At 38.1% G+C, this 17,933-nt stretch overlaps 1 protein-coding gene across 9 annotated transcripts in view; it reads left to right on the top strand.

Annotated features, from left to right (window-relative positions):
• Positions 1-17,933, top strand: part of CPLANE1 (ciliogenesis and planar polarity effector complex subunit 1) — a 139,495-nt gene that overhangs the window by 103,885 nt on the left and 17,677 nt on the right. For 8 of the 9 annotated variants that reach the window (XM_053201405.1, XM_053201388.1, XM_053201403.1 and 5 more), the window contains 4 exons: positions 1,684-1,848; positions 5,595-5,625; positions 6,164-6,295; positions 15,592-15,757. In XM_053201405.1, the coding sequence (XP_053057380.1) occupies positions 1,684-1,848; positions 5,595-5,625; positions 6,164-6,295; positions 15,592-15,757 (494 nt within the window). The remainder of the gene's footprint in view (positions 1-1,683; positions 1,849-5,594; positions 5,626-6,163; positions 6,296-15,591; positions 15,758-17,933) is intronic. The other variant, XM_027075522.2, reaches the window with a different exon arrangement.

The raw sequence follows: 17,933 nt of genomic DNA on the forward strand, positions 1-17,933 counted from the left end.
TTTTCTCTTCCGTGTCTTCTTTGCTGTAGGATTTAATTTTTTTTTACTGCATTCTTAATGTCTACAGGTTCTGTTTATTTCTTTTTCAAATCTGTTTGCTGGATGTACTATCCTGTTCTTTTATTATGGTTTCTATGCCCTTTTATCTATTTAATGATTTTAGTAATATTTTATGCCCTTTCATACTGTTTTACTTCATGTGTGCATATTCTCAGTAGTCAAATCTGCATACTGCTCTCTTTCATGGTTGTTTCTTTGTGCGATTTGTAATTAAAAAAAATTCTTTTTAACGTTTTTATTTTTGGGGTAGAGAGAGATAGAGAGCAAGCAGGGGAGGGGCAGACACAGAATCTGAAATAAGCTCCAGACTCTGAGTTGTCAGCACAGCGCCTGGCGTGGGGCTCAAACCCACAAACCATGAGATCATGACCTGAACCAAAGTTGGACGCTTAAATGACTGAGCCACCCAGGCACCCCTGTAATTTTTTTTTTTTTTATCATGAACTTATCTTTAGGAGAGTTCTGCTGGGTTGTATACACTTGTCTTTGAAGTGGTTTTGTATTTGCTTCTTGCTATCTGCTGAAGTAGAAAGAGTTTGGGGAACAAGTTTTCCTATACATTTCTGGGCTTGGAGTTGCTTTACTACATAGATGGTATAAATTCAGATCCCATACCTGCTTGTGGCAAGACAGAGGTTTTGATTTCTCAGAGTTGACTTATTTTTCTCCCGTCTACCATTCAGGAAGATAGAAAACGTCTTTGCTGCTTCTCCATGGTTTTTCTTATCCTCATGTTATGGACAGACCTATCCTTCAGTGCTCTAGGCCATGTGAAGGTAGCTCAGTTCTCCCCACGGCCGATGGCAGAAACCACATCTCCTGTTTCTCTATGGACTATCCCAGCATCCTTCTCCATATATTGCCCAGCTTTGATTCCTTTTTCTTTTCTGGCACTGGGGGATTTCTTTATTTACAGGGCTTGTTTGCATATTAATCTATTTATTTTATTTTTTAATTCCTTTTAAGTAGGCTCCATGCCTACTTAAATGTGGGAGTTGAACTCACAACCACATGACGTTGAGATGAGGAGTCACATGCTCTACTGACTAAGCCAGCCAGTGTCCCTAATCTTTTTTTTTTTTTTAATTTAGCATTTCTTCTGTGTTTTTATAACAGGGTATGAACCTGTCCACTTCAGCTCAGTCTGCCATGTTTTCTGAAACGGATAATAAACTTAACAGTTTTGGCATGCCTGGGTGGCTTAATTGGTTAAGTGTCCAGTTCTTGATTTCAGTGCAGGCCATGATCTCATGGTTCGTGAGTTCAAGTCCTGCAACAGGCTCTGCTCTGACAACACAGAGCCTGCTTGGGATTCTCTCTCACACTCTCTCTCTCTGCCCATTCCCTGCTCACATTCTCTCTCTCTCCTTTCTCTCTTTTGCTCTCTCTCAAAATAAATAAACTTTAAAAATATAATAAACTTAATTTAAAAAAAATAAGCATAATTTTTTTTACTATGAGAGAGGTTAAGTTTTAAATGTATTCAATTATATCATTATATAGTGGAAAGTTATCAAAATAATACGTTGTAAACTTCTATCTGTTGCCATGTAAAAGGGTTAACTAAGCGTTGTATCTTTTTTCCCTGTGCTTTCTTTCTTCTACTATTTTCCTTTGGATTAGCACATTTCCTGACTCATAGGAATGAAGAGGATCAAAGTGACAAAGAGGAGATTTCAGAAGCTGAATTTTCAGTAACAGAAACTCATTCTAGTCAGAAAACCTGTGTATTTCCTTCTGCTGATTCAGCGGTCAGCCTTTTCAGTGGCCAGAGTACAACTTCTCCTGGTATTGTTCTTCCCTTTTTGTTTACACTCTTATCTTCCAATATGCTATTGCTGAAGAGTGTTTACTGGGAACACAGTTGTGAAGGATTTGTGAAGCTATTTTGCAATATTTATAAATTTCGGGGCAAGGGAAGTTACAATTTGTACCATTTATTGAAGAACTGTATTGTCATCTTCATTAGATATTGCAAGGATATATCTCTAACAAGATATAATGTATGATTAGATATCTCCAAGTTATTTTAATAAAATGTTAAGTGTATAGCAACTGGAATTACTGTACTATCTGATTTTTACAAAAATTGAGAAATTCAAACTCTGCCAACATTGAGAACCTTGAGTTTTAATTATGAAAACAAAACAACAGCTGTAGTGTATTGAGCCTCTGCTGGGTCCCCGATATTGCTGTGTTACATGCATTGACCCTGGTGTAAGCCTAACCTGTGAGGTAGATGCCATTATTGTCCCCATTTTATAGTGGAGGATATTGAGACTTAGAAAAGTTTAGTGCTATTTTTCTGTTTCATTTGGAGCTGGCAGTTAAAATGCTATTGTTTAGTCCTAACAAATACATTTCGTCATATGAATAATAGGTTATACTAAATATAACACTTGGGCTACTGATAGTGGCTTTGAAATATATATTTTTTAGCCCTTAGCTATTGATGGTCAAAAATGATGAATTTACTGAGGGTTTATAGTATATTTTATTATCATTTTTAAAGTTAATATAAGCAGTAAAAATGCTATTTAAAAAAACTGTTGTGTAAGGTTTATTTATTTATTTTGAGAGAGAGAGAGTTGGGGAAGGACACAGAGAGAGTGAGACAGAGAATCCCAAGCAGGCTCCATGCTGTCAGCACAGAGCCTGACATGGGGCTTGAACCCATGAGCCATGAGATCATGACCTGAGCCGAAATCAAGAATCAAAAGCTCAATCAGCTGAGCCACCCAGGCTCCCCAAAGATGGTATTTTTAAATGACATTGCTGTTATTTAAATAAAACTATTAAGAATCTGGCTTTAAGTCCTGTAATTTTTTTCTCTAAGTTCTTTGTAGACTCCATTTGTGTTTTAGTCATCACAGGGAGACAATCATTTCTGCTTCACCAGGTTGTTGTGAAGATTGACTATTGTATATAAAGCACCGAGCTGCGAACCTGATTCCTCTAGGGTCTCCGTCATCGGCAGCTTTTCTCTCCCCACTTACAGGGGAGAGTTGACAAATGACGTTAAGGAGGTTGCAGAGAGTTCTGACTGTATGTGAGAAGCATAAACTCCATTTTATCCCAGGGAATCACTGGAGAATTCTGAGCAGAAAAGTATAATGAGGGGGTTTTGAGAAAGACTAGAATGGAGGCAGAGATCCTTTGGTGAACTGTTAAATTCATCTGGCCTGTGAAACAGTGAGAACCTGGGCAGTGTGTGAGAAAGCGAGAGACATTCTGAATAAGCAACTGCTGTCACTAAGTGGATAAAAGAGGAGAAGGAGAAAATGAATGGCTACTTTGTGTTGTTAGACTATAGGAATGAGGATATCCTAGCTCTGATGTCAAATTCGAGAGCACCTGTAGACCAAAGGTAATAGTTGAATGTGATGCTGGGGTATATAAATGGCCATATTTAGGATCCAGTTTTTTATAGGAAGTGGAACTTGATGAGAGGTTTAAGCCTGAAAAACAGATGTAAGAGCTTTTATATAATTATATAGTTAAGAATTAGTGCATCTGTTATCACCAAGCAATATGGAAAAAGGGAAAATGCCAAAGAGCAACCTGTGAAATGCCACCCTGTAGAGAGTAAGGGGAGCCTCCCAGTGAGGGACATGGACAAGTAGACTCTGGTGAGGGATTTTCAAGAAGTAGTAAGTGGCTAACAGTTTCACAAGAATCCATAAAGTCAAGAATAAAGATTGAATTTGTTAAGGACATTGGGTACTTTCAATATAATATGAAGAGTAGAAGAAAGCTGGCTGGGGATAGAGATAGGCTCAAGAAGCTGTAAGTAAACACTACTTAAGAATTCTGATATTAAAAGGAAGTAGAAAAATAAGATAAGAGAAATGAAGTCAAAGATCATTTCAAGATGGGGATAAAGACAAAATCTTTAATGTTTAAAGGAAGAAGAAAAGAAAGTAGGAAAAGTGAGATGGAAAGTACCAGGTTGGGGAGGTGATTCATTCAGGATTGTAATAGCTTCTTAAGTTAGGAAGTGAGAGAAGAAAGGAGAAATGTCAGTAAATGGCATAACACATATAAAGATGGATAATTAAAATGTTTTCCTCTAGTATTCAATATCTAATGTAAATTAAAAAGGAAACCAAATTATTTTTTAGAGTACAGAATTTAGATGCCCTAATGGGTGTTTTCTCTTCCAAAATTGGCATCTTAGAAGGATGGATAGTCACTCCCTTACTTCTAATGCTCAAAACCAGCTTAGATTTTCTCCTTTGAAATTGACTTCTGTTTCTTAGCATATTCTTGTGGGTTTTTAAAAAAAATTTGTGAGAGAGAGAGCACAAGTGGGGAATGGGGCGGGGTGGGTGGGGGAAGAACAGAGGATCCAAAATGGGCTCCGTCCTTATAGCAGAGAGCCCGATGCAGGACTCAAACTCTACAAACTGCAAGATCATGACCTAAGCTGAAATCAAGAGTTGGATGCTTAACGACTGAACCATCCAGGTGCCCTTCTTGTGATTGATCTTAACGGTGGCAAATAATTTACTCACTGAAAACAGATTTAAGTTTTGGAAATAGCTACAAGATTTCCAGAGGCATTTCTGAGAAATGAGATAGATAATCAGGCTGAGAGTCACTGTTTGGAATTAAAAAAAAAAAAAAAAGGAGGGGCGCCTGGGTGGCGCAGTCGGTTAAGCATCCGACTTCAGCCAGGTCACGATCTCGCGGTCAGTGAGTTTGAGCCCCGCGTCAGGCTCTGGGCTGATGGCTCAGAGCCTGGAGCCTGTTTCCGATTCTGTGTCTCCCTCTCTCTCTGCCCCTCCCCCGTTCATGCTCTGTCTCTCTCTGTCCCAAAAATAAATAAACGTTGAAAAATAAAAAAATAAAAAAAAAAAAAGGAACTGTGATTTTCAAGGAATAAAGCTGATCTGTGTGTTCAGTAAATTATGAAGGCAGTCTCATAGAAGAGTTCCAAAACTGGTTTGAAAATGAACTAAGGATCAAATCATCCTGTGTAACTACTATGAAAAGTTATTTATTTGGATATAACACTTTTCTGCCCTTTGATAAAAGGAATCAGAAAAGAAATTTATAGTTATGATCTCATGGTTCAGGAGTTTGAGCCCTGCATTGGGATCCTCTGGTCCCCCCGCCACCGCCCCTCCTCACTTGCACTCTCTCTCTCTCTCTCAAAAATAAAACATCTTAAAAAATTAGATATTCTCCCAAATGTATTACTTTTAGATCACCAGAGCTTTTTTGTTTTTTGTTTTAGTAAATTGCACTTCAGTATTTTAAACTGTGTAGTAAGCAAAGGACTGTACTTCCTAAAGTATATTATTCCGAATACTCTGGATAGAAAAGCAATAATCTGAAAATGCAGAGAGTATTCACTACCACATAGCTTATTCAAGAGGAGGATAAGAATACTACACATACGTATCTTTAAACCTATTTGGAGGTTTAAATATATTTCAATTTCTGGTTATATAATTTCTAAATCGGATTAATAGATGAAAGTAAAAAGATAACTGACGTAAAATTTTTATTAATAATGTTTCTTTTTTTAGGTGTGAATAACAGTGATGAGTTATTCGAGAGGTAAATATCTTAAGAATTAATTCACAGTTTTACTTGAAGTTGGGCATAAACTGAGTGGAAAACTTTGTTGTTCATGTGTATGTGAGCTGCTACACTACATATTTTTTCATGGACTCTAGAAATATAGTTAATTTTCACTGAGAATGGAATGTTTTAAGAAGCTGAGGTTTACTGTATTACATCCTTTACTGTTTTAGCATAAGGAATTAGAATATAATAGACTGCATTTGCTACATTTCTTTAACTGCCTATATATTCAGCAGGCAGGACGGGTAGAACTGATCTCCTGAGCCTTATGTTCACTTTTTTAAGAGCCCCTAAGAAGTCACCAATTATTAATGATTAGACTTTTGCACTGAGGATTACTGGAGAGTAGAAGGAACATTAGTTCTAGGTTTATGATTTTGGTGTTTGTTTATGCTCTTGGAAGGCATAGTTTTACATGTTCATTTTTTAAACTTTACATGTTCGTTTTTGATTAATGTAATTAAGTTACAGATACTGACTTATATTTCTCAAATTGCATTTGAAAATGAAGTATTTCAGTAGACCCACTCCAGATGACTGGATTGACTGATATTGCCGACATTATTGAGGACCTTATAACAAAAGACGGAGTTTCCAGTGAAGAGCTCGGTTTAACAGAACAACAAGCTAAGACTATCTCCAGGTAATAATTGAATAATTCATTTTTAACCCATTTAAAATGTTTATGGTTCAAGAATATGGTTCAAAATTAGTCATATTTTATTTTATTTTTAATTTTTTTAATGTTTATTTTTGAGAGAGAGCAAGCAAGCATGAGTGGGGAGGGTCAGAGGGAGAGGGCGAGAGAGAATCTGAAGCAGGCTCCACGCTGCCAGTGCAGAGCCCCATGTGGGGCTCAAACCCACAGACCATGATATCATGACCTGAGCTGAAATCAGGAGTTGGTGGCTCAGCTGACTGAGCCACACAGGTATCCGCAAAATTTGCCATATTTTAATGTGCTGTTTATGTGCCACTCCTTCCCTTTCCCAACAGTAGACAGACTTGTGTATTTAATACAGCAGCACATCTGTATCCTCTGAGTTTTCCCAAGGTCTCATCACTTTATTTTTGTTGTCATTATTATATTTTAATTTATTTATTTTGATGTTTTTAAAAATTTCATTATAGTAACAGAGAGTGTTAGTTTTGGATATACAATACAGTGATCCAGCAATTCTATACATTACTCAGTGCTCATCGAGACAAATGTACTCTTAATCCCCATCACTTCTTTTCGCCCATCCCCCACCCACCTCCCCTCCGGTAACCATCAGTTTGTTTTATAGTTGAGAGTCTGTTTTTTGGCTTGTCTCTTTTTTTTTCTTTGTTCATTTGTTTTTCTGAAATTCCACATATGAGTGAAAACATAGGGTATTTGTCTTTCTCTGACTTACTTCACTTAGCATTATACTCTGTAGCTCCATCCATATTGTTGTAAATGGCAAGATTTTCTTCTTTTTTTATGGCCGAGTAATATTCTACTCTATGTATGTATGTGTATGTATGTGTGTATATATACACACATCCATTCATCTGTTGGTGGATACTTCTTTATCCATTCATCTATTGATGGACACTTGGGCTGCTTCCTTAATTTGGCTATTGTAAATAATGCTGCAGTAAACATAGGGGTGCATATATCCCTTTGAATTTTTGTATTCTTTGGGTAAATACCTAGTTGTAGAATTATTGGAGCATAGGATAGTTCTATTTTTAATTTTTTGAAGAACTTCCATACTGTTTTCCACAGTGGCTGCACCAGTTTGCATTCCTACCAGCAGTGTATGAAGGTTCCTTTTTCTCCACATACTTGTCAACACTTGTTATTTTCTGTGTTTTTTTATTTTAGCCACTCTGACAGGGGTAAGGTGATATCATAATGTGGTTTTGATTTGTACTTGCCTGATGATGAGTGATGTTGAGCATATTTTCGTGTGTCTGCTTGCCATCTGTTTCTTTGGAGAAATGTCTGTTCATGTCTTCTGCCCATTTTTTAATTGGATATTTGGTTTATTTGGTGTTGAGTTGTGTAAGTTCTTTACATACTTTGGATACTAACCCTTCATCATATATGTCATTTGCAAATATCTTCTCCCATTCAGTATGTTATCTTTTAGTTTCGTTGATTGTTTCCTTTGTTGTGCAGAAGATTTGTATTTCAATGTAGTCCTAATAGTTTGTTTTTCTTTTTGTTTTCCTTGCCTCAGGAAACATATCTAGAAAAATGTTGCTATGGCTGATGTCAGAGAAATTATGGCCTGTGCTCTCCTCTAGGATTTTTGTAGTTTCAGGTCTCACATTTGGGTCCTTAATCCATTTTGAGTTTAATTTTTTTGTATGGTGTAAGAAAGTGGTTCAGTTTCATTCTTTTGCATGTTGCTGTCCAGTTTTCCCAACACAATTTGTTGAAGAGACTGTCTTTTCCATTGCATATTCTTTCCTTCCGTGTTGCAGACTAATTGACTATATAATAGTGTGTTTATTTCCAGGCTCCCTATTCTGTTCCCGTGTGCTTTGTGTCTGTTTTTGTACTTGTGCAAAACAAGTTTAGTGCAGGTTGGTAGTATATCTTGAAATCTGGGATTGTGATACCTCCACTTTTGTTCTCCATACACATTGTGGGGTTATTTGTTCTAGTTCTGTCTGTGAAAAATGCTGTTGGTATTTTGATAGGGATCGCATTAAATCTATAGATTGCTTTGGGTAATAGGGACATTTTAATGGTATTTGCTCTCCCAATCCATGAGCATGGAATATCTTTTCATTTGTTTTTGTCATCTTTAATTTCTTTCATCAGTGTTTTATGGCTTTCAGAGTACATATCTTTCACCTCCTCAGTTAGGTTTATTCTCAGTTATTTTATTATTTTTGATGCAATTGTAAATGGGATTATTTTCTTAATTTTTCTTTCTGCTGCTTCATTATTAGTGTATACAAATGCAATGAATTTCTTTATATTGATTTTGTGTCCTGCAACCTTAGTGAATTCAATGATCAGTTTTAGTAGTTTTTGTTGGAGTCTTTAGGGTTTTCTATGTATAGGATCAGGTCATCTGCAAATAGTGAAAGTTTTATTTCTTCCTTACCAATCTGGATGCCTTTTATTCCTTTTTCTTGTATGGTTGTGTGGCTAGGACTTCCAGTACTGTGAAGTGAATTACAGTGGTGAGAGTGGACATCTTGTCTTGTTCTTGATATTAGGTGAAAAGCTCTCAAATTTTTTACCATTCAGTATGATGTTAGCTGTGTGTTTTTCATATATGACCTTTATTATGTTGAGGTATGCTCCCTCTAAATTACCTGCTTTGTTGAAGGTATATATCATGAATAGATGATATTCATGTCAAATGTTTTTTTTCTGCATCTGTTGAAATGATCATATGGTTTTTATCCTTTCTCGTGTTGATGTGATGTATCATGTTGATTGATTTGCAAATATTGAACCACACTTGCATACTGCATACTGGAAATAAGTCCCACTTAATCAAGATGAATGATATTTTTTTTTTAATTTTTTTTAATGTTTATTTATTTTTGAGACAGAGAGAGACAGAGCATGAATGGGGGAGGGGCAGAGAGAGAGGGAGACACAGAATCGGAAGCAGGCTCCAGGCTCTGAGCCATCAGCCCAGAGCCCGACGCGGGCTTGAACTCACGAACTGTGAGATCATGACCTGAGCTGAAGTCGGACGCTCAACCGACTGAGCCACCCAGGCACCCCTGGTGAATGATATTTTTAACGTATTGTTGGATTTGGTTTGCTAATATTTTGTTTAGGATTTTTTCATTTGTGTTCATCAGAGATAATTGGCCTATAGTTTGCTTTTTTTGTAGTGTCTTTGTCTGGTTTTGGTATCAAGGTAATGCTGGCCTCATAGAATTAATTTGGAAGCTTTCCTTCCTCTTCTATTTTTTGGAATAGTTTGAGAAGCATAGATGTTAACTCTTCTCTACATGTTTGGTTGAATTCAGCTGTGAAGCCGTCTGGTCCTTGACATTTTTTGGGAGGTTTTTTGATTATTGATTCAATTTAATTGCTGGTAATTAATCTGTTCAAATTTTCTGGTGGTTCCTGCCTCAGTTTTTGGAGGTTGTTTCTCAGAATTTTTCCATTTCTTCTAGATTGTCCAATTTGTTGGCATATAATTTTCCATTATATTCTCTTACAATCCTTTCTATTTCTATGGTGTTGGTTGTTACTTGTTATTTCTCCTCTTTCATTTCTGATTTTGTTTGAGTCTTCTGTTTTTTCTTTTCTTTTCTTTTTCTTTCTTTTTTTTTTTTTTTTTTTGGTTGGGTCTGGCTAAAGGCTTATCTATTTTGTTGTATTTTCAAAGAACCAGCTTCTGGTTTCATTGATCTGTTCTGTTGGTTTTTTAGTTCCTATTTCATTTATCCCTACTCCAATCTTTATTATTTCTTTTCTTCTACTAGGTTTGGGTTTTGTTTGTTCTCCTTTTTCTAGCTCCTAAGGTTAATTGTTTATTTGAGATTTTTCTTGCTTTTTGAGATAGGCTTGTATTGCTGTAAACTTTCATCTCGGAATAACTTTTGCTGTATCCCAAAGATTTTTCACCATCGTGTTTTCATTTTCATATATCTCTATGTATTTTTTAATTTCCTCTTTGATTTCTTGGTTGACTCATTTGTTGTTTGAAAGCATATTATTTAACTTCTATGTATTTATGCTCTTTCCAGATTTTTTCTTGTAGTTTATTTCTAGTTTCATAACACTGTGGTCAGAAAAGATGCATGGTATAACTTTTATCTTTTTGAATTTAAGACTTCTTTTGTGGCCTAATATGTGATATATCCTGTAGAATGTTCCATGTGTACTTGAAAAGAATGTGTATTCTGTTTTAGGATGGGATGTTTTGAATATATCTGTTAGATCCATCTGGGTCCAATGTGTCTTTCAGAGTCACTGTTTCTTTGTTGATTTTCTGGTTGGATGATCTATCCACTAAAGTCCCCTACTATTATTGTATTAGTATCAATTACTTCCTTTATGTTTGTTATTAGATGCTTTATGTATTTGGGTGCTTTCGTGTTGGATGCATAAATATTTACAATTGTTATATTTCCTTCCCTTCCCTTCTTCCTATAAAAGGATTCTTCCCTTTATGATTATGTAGTGACCTTCTTTGTCTCTTGTTACAGTACTTTTTTTTTTTTTTAACATTTATTCATTTTTGAGACACAGAGACAGAGTGCTAGTTGGGGAGGGGCAGAGCAAGGTGAGACACAGAATCTGAAGCAGGCTCCAGGCTCTGAGCTGTCATCACAGAGCCTGACGCTGGGCTCAAACCCACAAACCACGAGATCATGACCTCAGCCAAAGTCAGATGCTTAACTGACTGAGCCACCCAGATGCCCCTACAGTCTTTTTTAAAAATGTTTATTTATTTATTTTAAGAGAGACAGCACGTGAGAAGGAGAGGAGCAGAGAGAAAGAGAGAGAGAGAATTCCAAGCAGGCTCCATGCTGTCAGTACAGAGCCAAACCGGGGCTAACTATGAGATCATGACCTGAGCCGAAGTCAGGAGTCAGATGCTTAACTGATTGAGTCACTCAGGTGCTACTAAATCTTTGTTTTAAAGTCTATTTTGTCCAATATAAGTATTGCTACCCCAGCTTTTTTCTTACTTCCATTTGCATGGTAAATGTTTCTCCATCCCTTCATTTTCAATCTGCTTAGGCCTGAAATGAGTCTCTTACAGTCTCATATAGATGGGTCTTGCTTTTTATCCATTCTATCACCCTATATTTTTTGATTGGAGCATTTAGTCCGTTTACATACCAAGTAGTTATTGATAGGTATGTACTTATTGCCATTTTGTTAATTGTTTTATGGTTATGTTTGTACTTTTCTGTTCCTTTCTTCTCTTGCTCTCTTTTCTCATGGTGTGCTAGCTTTCTTTAGTGATATTCTTGGATTCCTTTCTCCTTGTTTTTTACAAAAGTAGTACTGGTTTTTGATTTGTGCTTATCACTTAGTCTGTATATAACATCTTATTCATATAGCAGTCTATATGAAGTTGATGGTTGCTTAAGTTTGAACCCATTCTTTACTCTTCTCCCCACCCCCAATATTTTAGGTACATTGTGTCATACTTTACATCCTTCTTTTTGTGAGTTCCTTGACTAATTTTTATACATATATGTATTTTTATTACTTTTGTGTTGCCTGCTTTTCTTACTTGTACTTATGATTTTTTTTTGTTTGTTTCCACTCAAAGAGTCTCATTTGACATTTCTTATGGGGAGTTTTAGTGGTCATGAATTCTTTTAGCTTTTGCCTAGGAAGCTCTTTATCTCTCCTTCTATTGCTAATGATAGCCTTGCTGGATAAAGTATTCTTGGCTGCAGATTTTTTCTACTTTGAATAGATCATGACACTCCTTTTCTGACCCAAAAATTTTCTGCTGAAAAATCAGCTGATTGCCTTATGAGGTTTCCCTTGTATGTAACTGTTTTCTTATCTCTTGCTGCTTTTAAAATTCTCTGTCATTTTTTGCCATTTTAATTATTATGTGTCTTGGTGTGGACCTCCTTGGGTTGATTTTGTTGGGTTATCTCTGTTCCTACTGGATCTGTATTTGTTTCCCTCCCCAGATTCAGGAAGTTTTCAGGTATTATTTTCTTGAAATAAAATTTTGGTCCCCTTTTCTCTGTCTTCTCCTTCTGGGATCCCTATAATGAAAATGCTATTATACTTGATGGTGTTGCTGAGACCCTGACACTGGTTTCATTTTGTATTATTTTTTTTCTCTCACCTGTTCAGCTTGATTGCTTTCTATTACTCTGTCCTCCAGGTTGCTGATCCATTTCTCTACTTCCTCTCATCTACTATTCATTCCATCCAGTTTATTTTAATTTCAATTATTGATTTCTCATCTCTGGTTCTTTTTATGTTTTCTATCTCTTTGTTAAGGGTCTCATTGGTGTCCTTCACTCTTTTTTCAGTGAGTGACTATATGACCATTACTTTAAGTTCTCTATTAAACATATTACTTATGTCTGTTTTGCTTAGGCCTCTTTCTGCAGTTTTTGTCCTGTTCTTTCATTTGGGACATATTCCTCTGTCTCCTCATTTTGTCTAACTCTCTGTAACTGTTTCTGTGTGTTAGGGAAGTCATCTATGTCTCCTGCTCTTGCAGGTAGTGGCCTTATGAAGAAGTGGTCCTGTATTGCCCTGCAGTTCAGTGTTCTCTCTTCACCAGAACCTGGCACTTCAGGGTATCTCCTCTGTGTGTCGCATGTGCCCTGTTATTGTGGCTGAGCCACTTTTTCCTTCAGTCTGTTGTCCACATTGGCTCTCTTTGCCTGCTGTGGACAGGGTTTGATTCCTGTGTTGTAAGTGGGCCAGTCTGGGGCTGCCTTGGGCTTGAGTTGAGTCACTCCCAGGTGTTTGCCAGAGATGCAGTAGCACCGAACAGCAGGGCACGTTCCCTGTCCTGCCCCCTGAGAAGCTTTTTATGTGGGCGGGCCCTGCAGTCAACCGAGATGTCTACCCCACGTCCACTGCTGGTACCACAGTCTGAGTGTTGCGTGTGGTTATTTTTCCTTCTCCCTGGGGCAAGAGTCACTGTGGTGTTGGCTCCTGTTGGGGCTGCTTGTATTGCCAGGCTTGTGGCAGTTTTGGATGGGCTGTGACCGAGAGCATATCAGTGGGGGTGAGTCCACAGGACAGCGTTGGGGCAGGACGTGTGCCGTTATCATGATTTGTGTGGGTTTGCCGTTGGAGGACAGCTGGAGTCGAGTCCTGGCTGGAGGGTAAGGGTCCACAGGAAAACATGGGGGTGGGTGCACCATTAGCATGTTAGAAAGGGAGTGTCAGTGTTGCGCTAGTTCCCACAGGATTCCCTGTGTCTAGACTGGGGGGTGGGGGATGGATGGTGCGTTCCAGCTCTTTTGTTCTTGAACTCTCCCAAAGATCTTTGCCCCTCCAGCACAGTCTCTGAGATTAGTAAATAAACCTCCCTCCCCTATGCCTCAGGTATTTTTCAAACTGCTGCTTCCATGCTGTATCCTGCAGGGCTGTTTCTTGTGCTGTCTCTTTAAGGGCAGGGGCTCAGTTCACCTTAGGTTCAGAGAAGCACATGCAGTAAATTCCAAGGGAAACCAGGCACAAGTTTGCAAGTATCCTCTCCCGGTGCAGTCACAACAGGACACACTTAATTCCTCCAGCAACAGGTTGTGACTACACATGTGAGACAATGTCCACCAAGGAAGCTCATTTAGAGACTTAGCTCCCAGAGATTTTCTTTGGGGCTGGTTGGGTAGGCAGCCTCTGCCTGGCACATACCGAATCCATATTTCCAGAAGGAAAAGCAGGTGTTCAGTATAAATCACATCGTTTGTACCTGTGACCCACCTTCCATCTAGGAAGACGTTCTCCTCCCATGCTGGGTGATGAGTCTGCCCCATACCCCTATCTCACACCACCTGGTTTCTTGGACCACTCTCAGTACTACTTGTGTCGGTTTGTATCATCTGAGAAGTAGAAGCCAACGTGAGATTAGATGTGCAAGACATTTATTGGGAGAAAGCCTGTGAGGAGAAAGGGGGAAAAACACAGAAGTCAGAGGAAGCATCAGACCACATTGTAGCTGTGATCCAACTCTGTGAAGGAGAGAGGGAGGGGGAAGGGGAGAGGGTTGAGTAAGTAAAATCTGAGTACAGTGTTGTTCCAGGAAAGTTTCAGCTGGGTCAGTGGTGAGGTGTCAAGCCAGAGTTGCCCACCAGAGGAGTTCTGTGTCTTGCAGGAATGGGCCGGTCATAACATCCCTGCTGTGCTCAGTCATTAGCTCAGGCCAGCCCATGGGAAGTATGGCATGGGCATGAGTTTGAGGCTGGATTCACAAGGGCAGCTGTTTTAAAGTCAGCTCTGTATATAAGTTTTAGAAGTGATTGAGATAATCCAGGAATAGATGATGGGTGAAGAAGCCCAAAACAGAACGTTTAATCATTTTTCTTTCTTTCTTTATTTTAGAGAGAGCAAGAGTGGGGAAGAAGGGCAAAGGGAGAGAGGGAGAGGGAGGGAGGAAATAGAGAGAGAGAGAGAGAGAGAGAGAGAGAGAGAGAGAGAGAGAGAGAGAGAATGAATCCTGTTCAGGCTCCACGCTTAGCATCAACCCTGATGGGGGTTTGATCCCACGACCTGGGATCATGACCTGAGCCGAAATCAAGAGTCAGTCTCTCAACCAACTGAGCCACCCAGGTGTCCCCCAAAAGAGAACCTTTAAAGACATTAAATTGAAGTCGTGAGCAGAGAAGAAAGGAGCCAGCATAGGAAGCTGCACAGTGTTTTCAGAGTTAAAATAAGATGGCCCAAGTAAGAGAGAGTTTAAAGCAGAAAATAAAAGCCAGTTTATTAAATGTTATAGAGAAGTCCACAGGAGGAAGAGGCTGTTGGTGAGCTCTGAGATCATTTTCAGTGGATTTCAGGGAACAGGATGGAGCAAACTGATAGAGATCTTAATGTATCCTACTTTTGAGAATGGGCAAAATCTTTCCAAATAGGGGTGCCTGGCTGGCTCAGTCAGTGATGCATACATACGACCCTTGATCTGAGAGTTATAAGTTCAAGCCCCATTTTGGGTGTAGAGGTCACTTAAAAATAAACAAAATATCTTGGGCCACCTAGGTGTCTCAGTTGGTTAATTGTCCAACTCTTGATTTCTGCTCAGGTCATGATATCACGGTTCTGAGTTCGAGCCCCACATGGGGCTCTGTGCTGACAATGGAGAGCCTCCTCCTCTATCTCTCTGCCCCTCCCTGCTCATACTCGCTCTCTGTCTCTGTCTCTCTCTCTCAAAAATAAATAAGTAAACATTAAAAAGTCTTTCCATAGAAACAGTATTTAGTTGTGATACTACTTGTATCCATAAAAAATTTAAAATCAAGTGATATCCTGACTGTGAAATTTCTCAGAATTCAGCATTCTTCTGGTAGACCAACACAAAGACCTGAGAAGGAGAGAAGAGAAATTCAAATGTGGATGAAAAGAAAACGAAAGGAAAGAATGGCGGAATACTTAAATGAGCTGGCGGAAAAGAGAGGGCAAGAACATGATCCTTTCTGCCCCAGGAGCAATCCAGTAAGTTTGTAAAATCAAGGGCAATGGAATTGCCACAGAATATGTGTAGTTTTTCCCTGGAAATTAGTCAAGGAAAGGATTAACAGACAGAAAGGATTATTAGAACAGAAATGTTACCATTTTACTTAAGTCAGAAAATGTTAAGAAATTACCTTAACAAAATGTAGCAAGGTATTCTACAAACCGTGTCCTCTTGAACTATTTTAAATATTTTTTTTTACCCCAGGTTAATTATGGCTGTGGCTAATTTGGCCAAATGAAGATGTTGAGTGATTAGGTGACCAGTTGGAGCTATTCCCTTAATTTTCGATGAGAGTTAATAGCAGTTGAACAACTGACTGTGTGTATAGTAAAGCCATTTTAAAAATCAGTCTTCTGGGGTGCCTGGGTAGCTTGGTCTGTTAAGCATCCAGCTCTTGATTTTGGCTCAGGTCATCATCTCACGGTTTGTGAGCCCTGTGTTGGGCTCTGCACTGACAGCGTGGAGCCTGCCTGTCCTCTGCTCGATCTCTCTCCCTCTCTCAAATAAACTTAGAACAAAGTTATAAAAATCAATTTTCTATCCATAAGTTATCTACAAAAAATAAAGTGTAAGGTCCAGTCACGTACCAAGGGTACAGTGGTGTGGTGTGTGTGTTTGTGTGCGTGTATGTGTGCGTTTCAGCTAGCCTTTATCAACATTTATTTACTGAGCCTTGACTGTGGACATCACCGTTTTCTTCAGAAGTTGAGATAAAGCAATTTTACTTTATAATCTGAAATACCATAACAGTACTTAATTTTTTCAGCATCATTAGGGAAATAACATTCTATAAAAGTATATTTTCCAGATAAGGCTGTCACATTTAAGCACCAAATGGTGCAAAAGTAGGTGAACTATATGAAGTGCATAATTTACTTAATTTATGTCTGCAGAAGTCATGTCAATGTTAATATATAACATTTCTTCTGTTGATAGTTTTAGGGACCTGGTAATGACCTTCGGGCTACTGAGGTACATGACTAGAATCTTTTTTTTTTTTTTGCATTTTATCTATCTATCTATCTATCTATCTATCTATCTATCTATCTATGTATTTAGTTAGAGACAGCATGAGCAGGGGAGGGGCAGAGAGAAAATCCCAAGCAGGCTTTATGTTGTCGGCACAGAGCCCGATGTGGCGTTTGAACTCAACAAACCACAAAATCACAACCTGAGCTGAAACCAGGAGTTGGACGTTTAACTGACTGAGCCACCCAGATGCCCCATGATTAGAATCTTAAAGCGTATGTGTTTGTGTGTTCCTCCACCCCATGGGGGTGGGTTCTGATATCACCCTCTCTGTGGATCAAGTAAATACCAAAGGTAGTTAGAATTGTGCCCAAATTTAGAATAAATTAACTCTGAGGGCACTGGGACTGCTTGGTTCATAGACTTTGTGACCTCTCCGTCATGACTACAGACACCTATTTCTTTATTTTTAGCTTCTATTTAGGTTAAGGTATGGGATTAGTGAGGGGTTAATATAATTAAAAATGTCATTTGAATTTATATCAGAAATTAATAAGACCTTTAATTTGTTACTGACTACTTCCATGCAGGACCTACAGAGAGTGAATCCACTTCTATGTACACATTTTTATATACACAATTGTTTGTAAAAGGACTAGACTTCATTAGTAACTCAACAGTAATTCTTAATGTTCTGGAATAAGATGTATGTAGCTGACATTTGCCAATTGCTTCATGATGCATAAGTTTTGAAGAGCTTACAAGTCACAGTGAACGTACTACAGTAGGTTTCTGGTAAACATTTTAAAACATCAAAATGATGGCTTTCAAGGTCTGACTCCTTTCTGCTTTATCAAGCAAGGTCTTTGTGAGATTAATCACAAGACTGAGCATGAAGAGTATGTGTCTCCATCCTTTAAATGCTCTTGTTTTCAATTTTAAATGCAGCAGATAATGTATTTTCTCAAAAGGAGAGAACTTTAATTTAGCTACTAAAATAGATTTTGCATTCCACATATTAAACCAGATTTTGATTACATGATGCTTTAACATTTTTCACATTTTGTGCTGGGATAGGAAGCTTCATCAAATAGGACAGTGTTTTTGCACTGTTTCCTAAATAGCAAAAATATGTTTTAACCTCCTATTAAAATTGATTAGTGGAATTTTCATGTTTTCCGTGGA

Source organism: Acinonyx jubatus, chromosome A1, assembly GCF_027475565.1.
Source record: "Acinonyx jubatus isolate Ajub_Pintada_27869175 chromosome A1, VMU_Ajub_asm_v1.0, whole genome shotgun sequence".
NCBI classification, from domain to species: Eukaryota; Metazoa; Chordata; class Mammalia; order Carnivora; family Felidae; genus Acinonyx; species Acinonyx jubatus.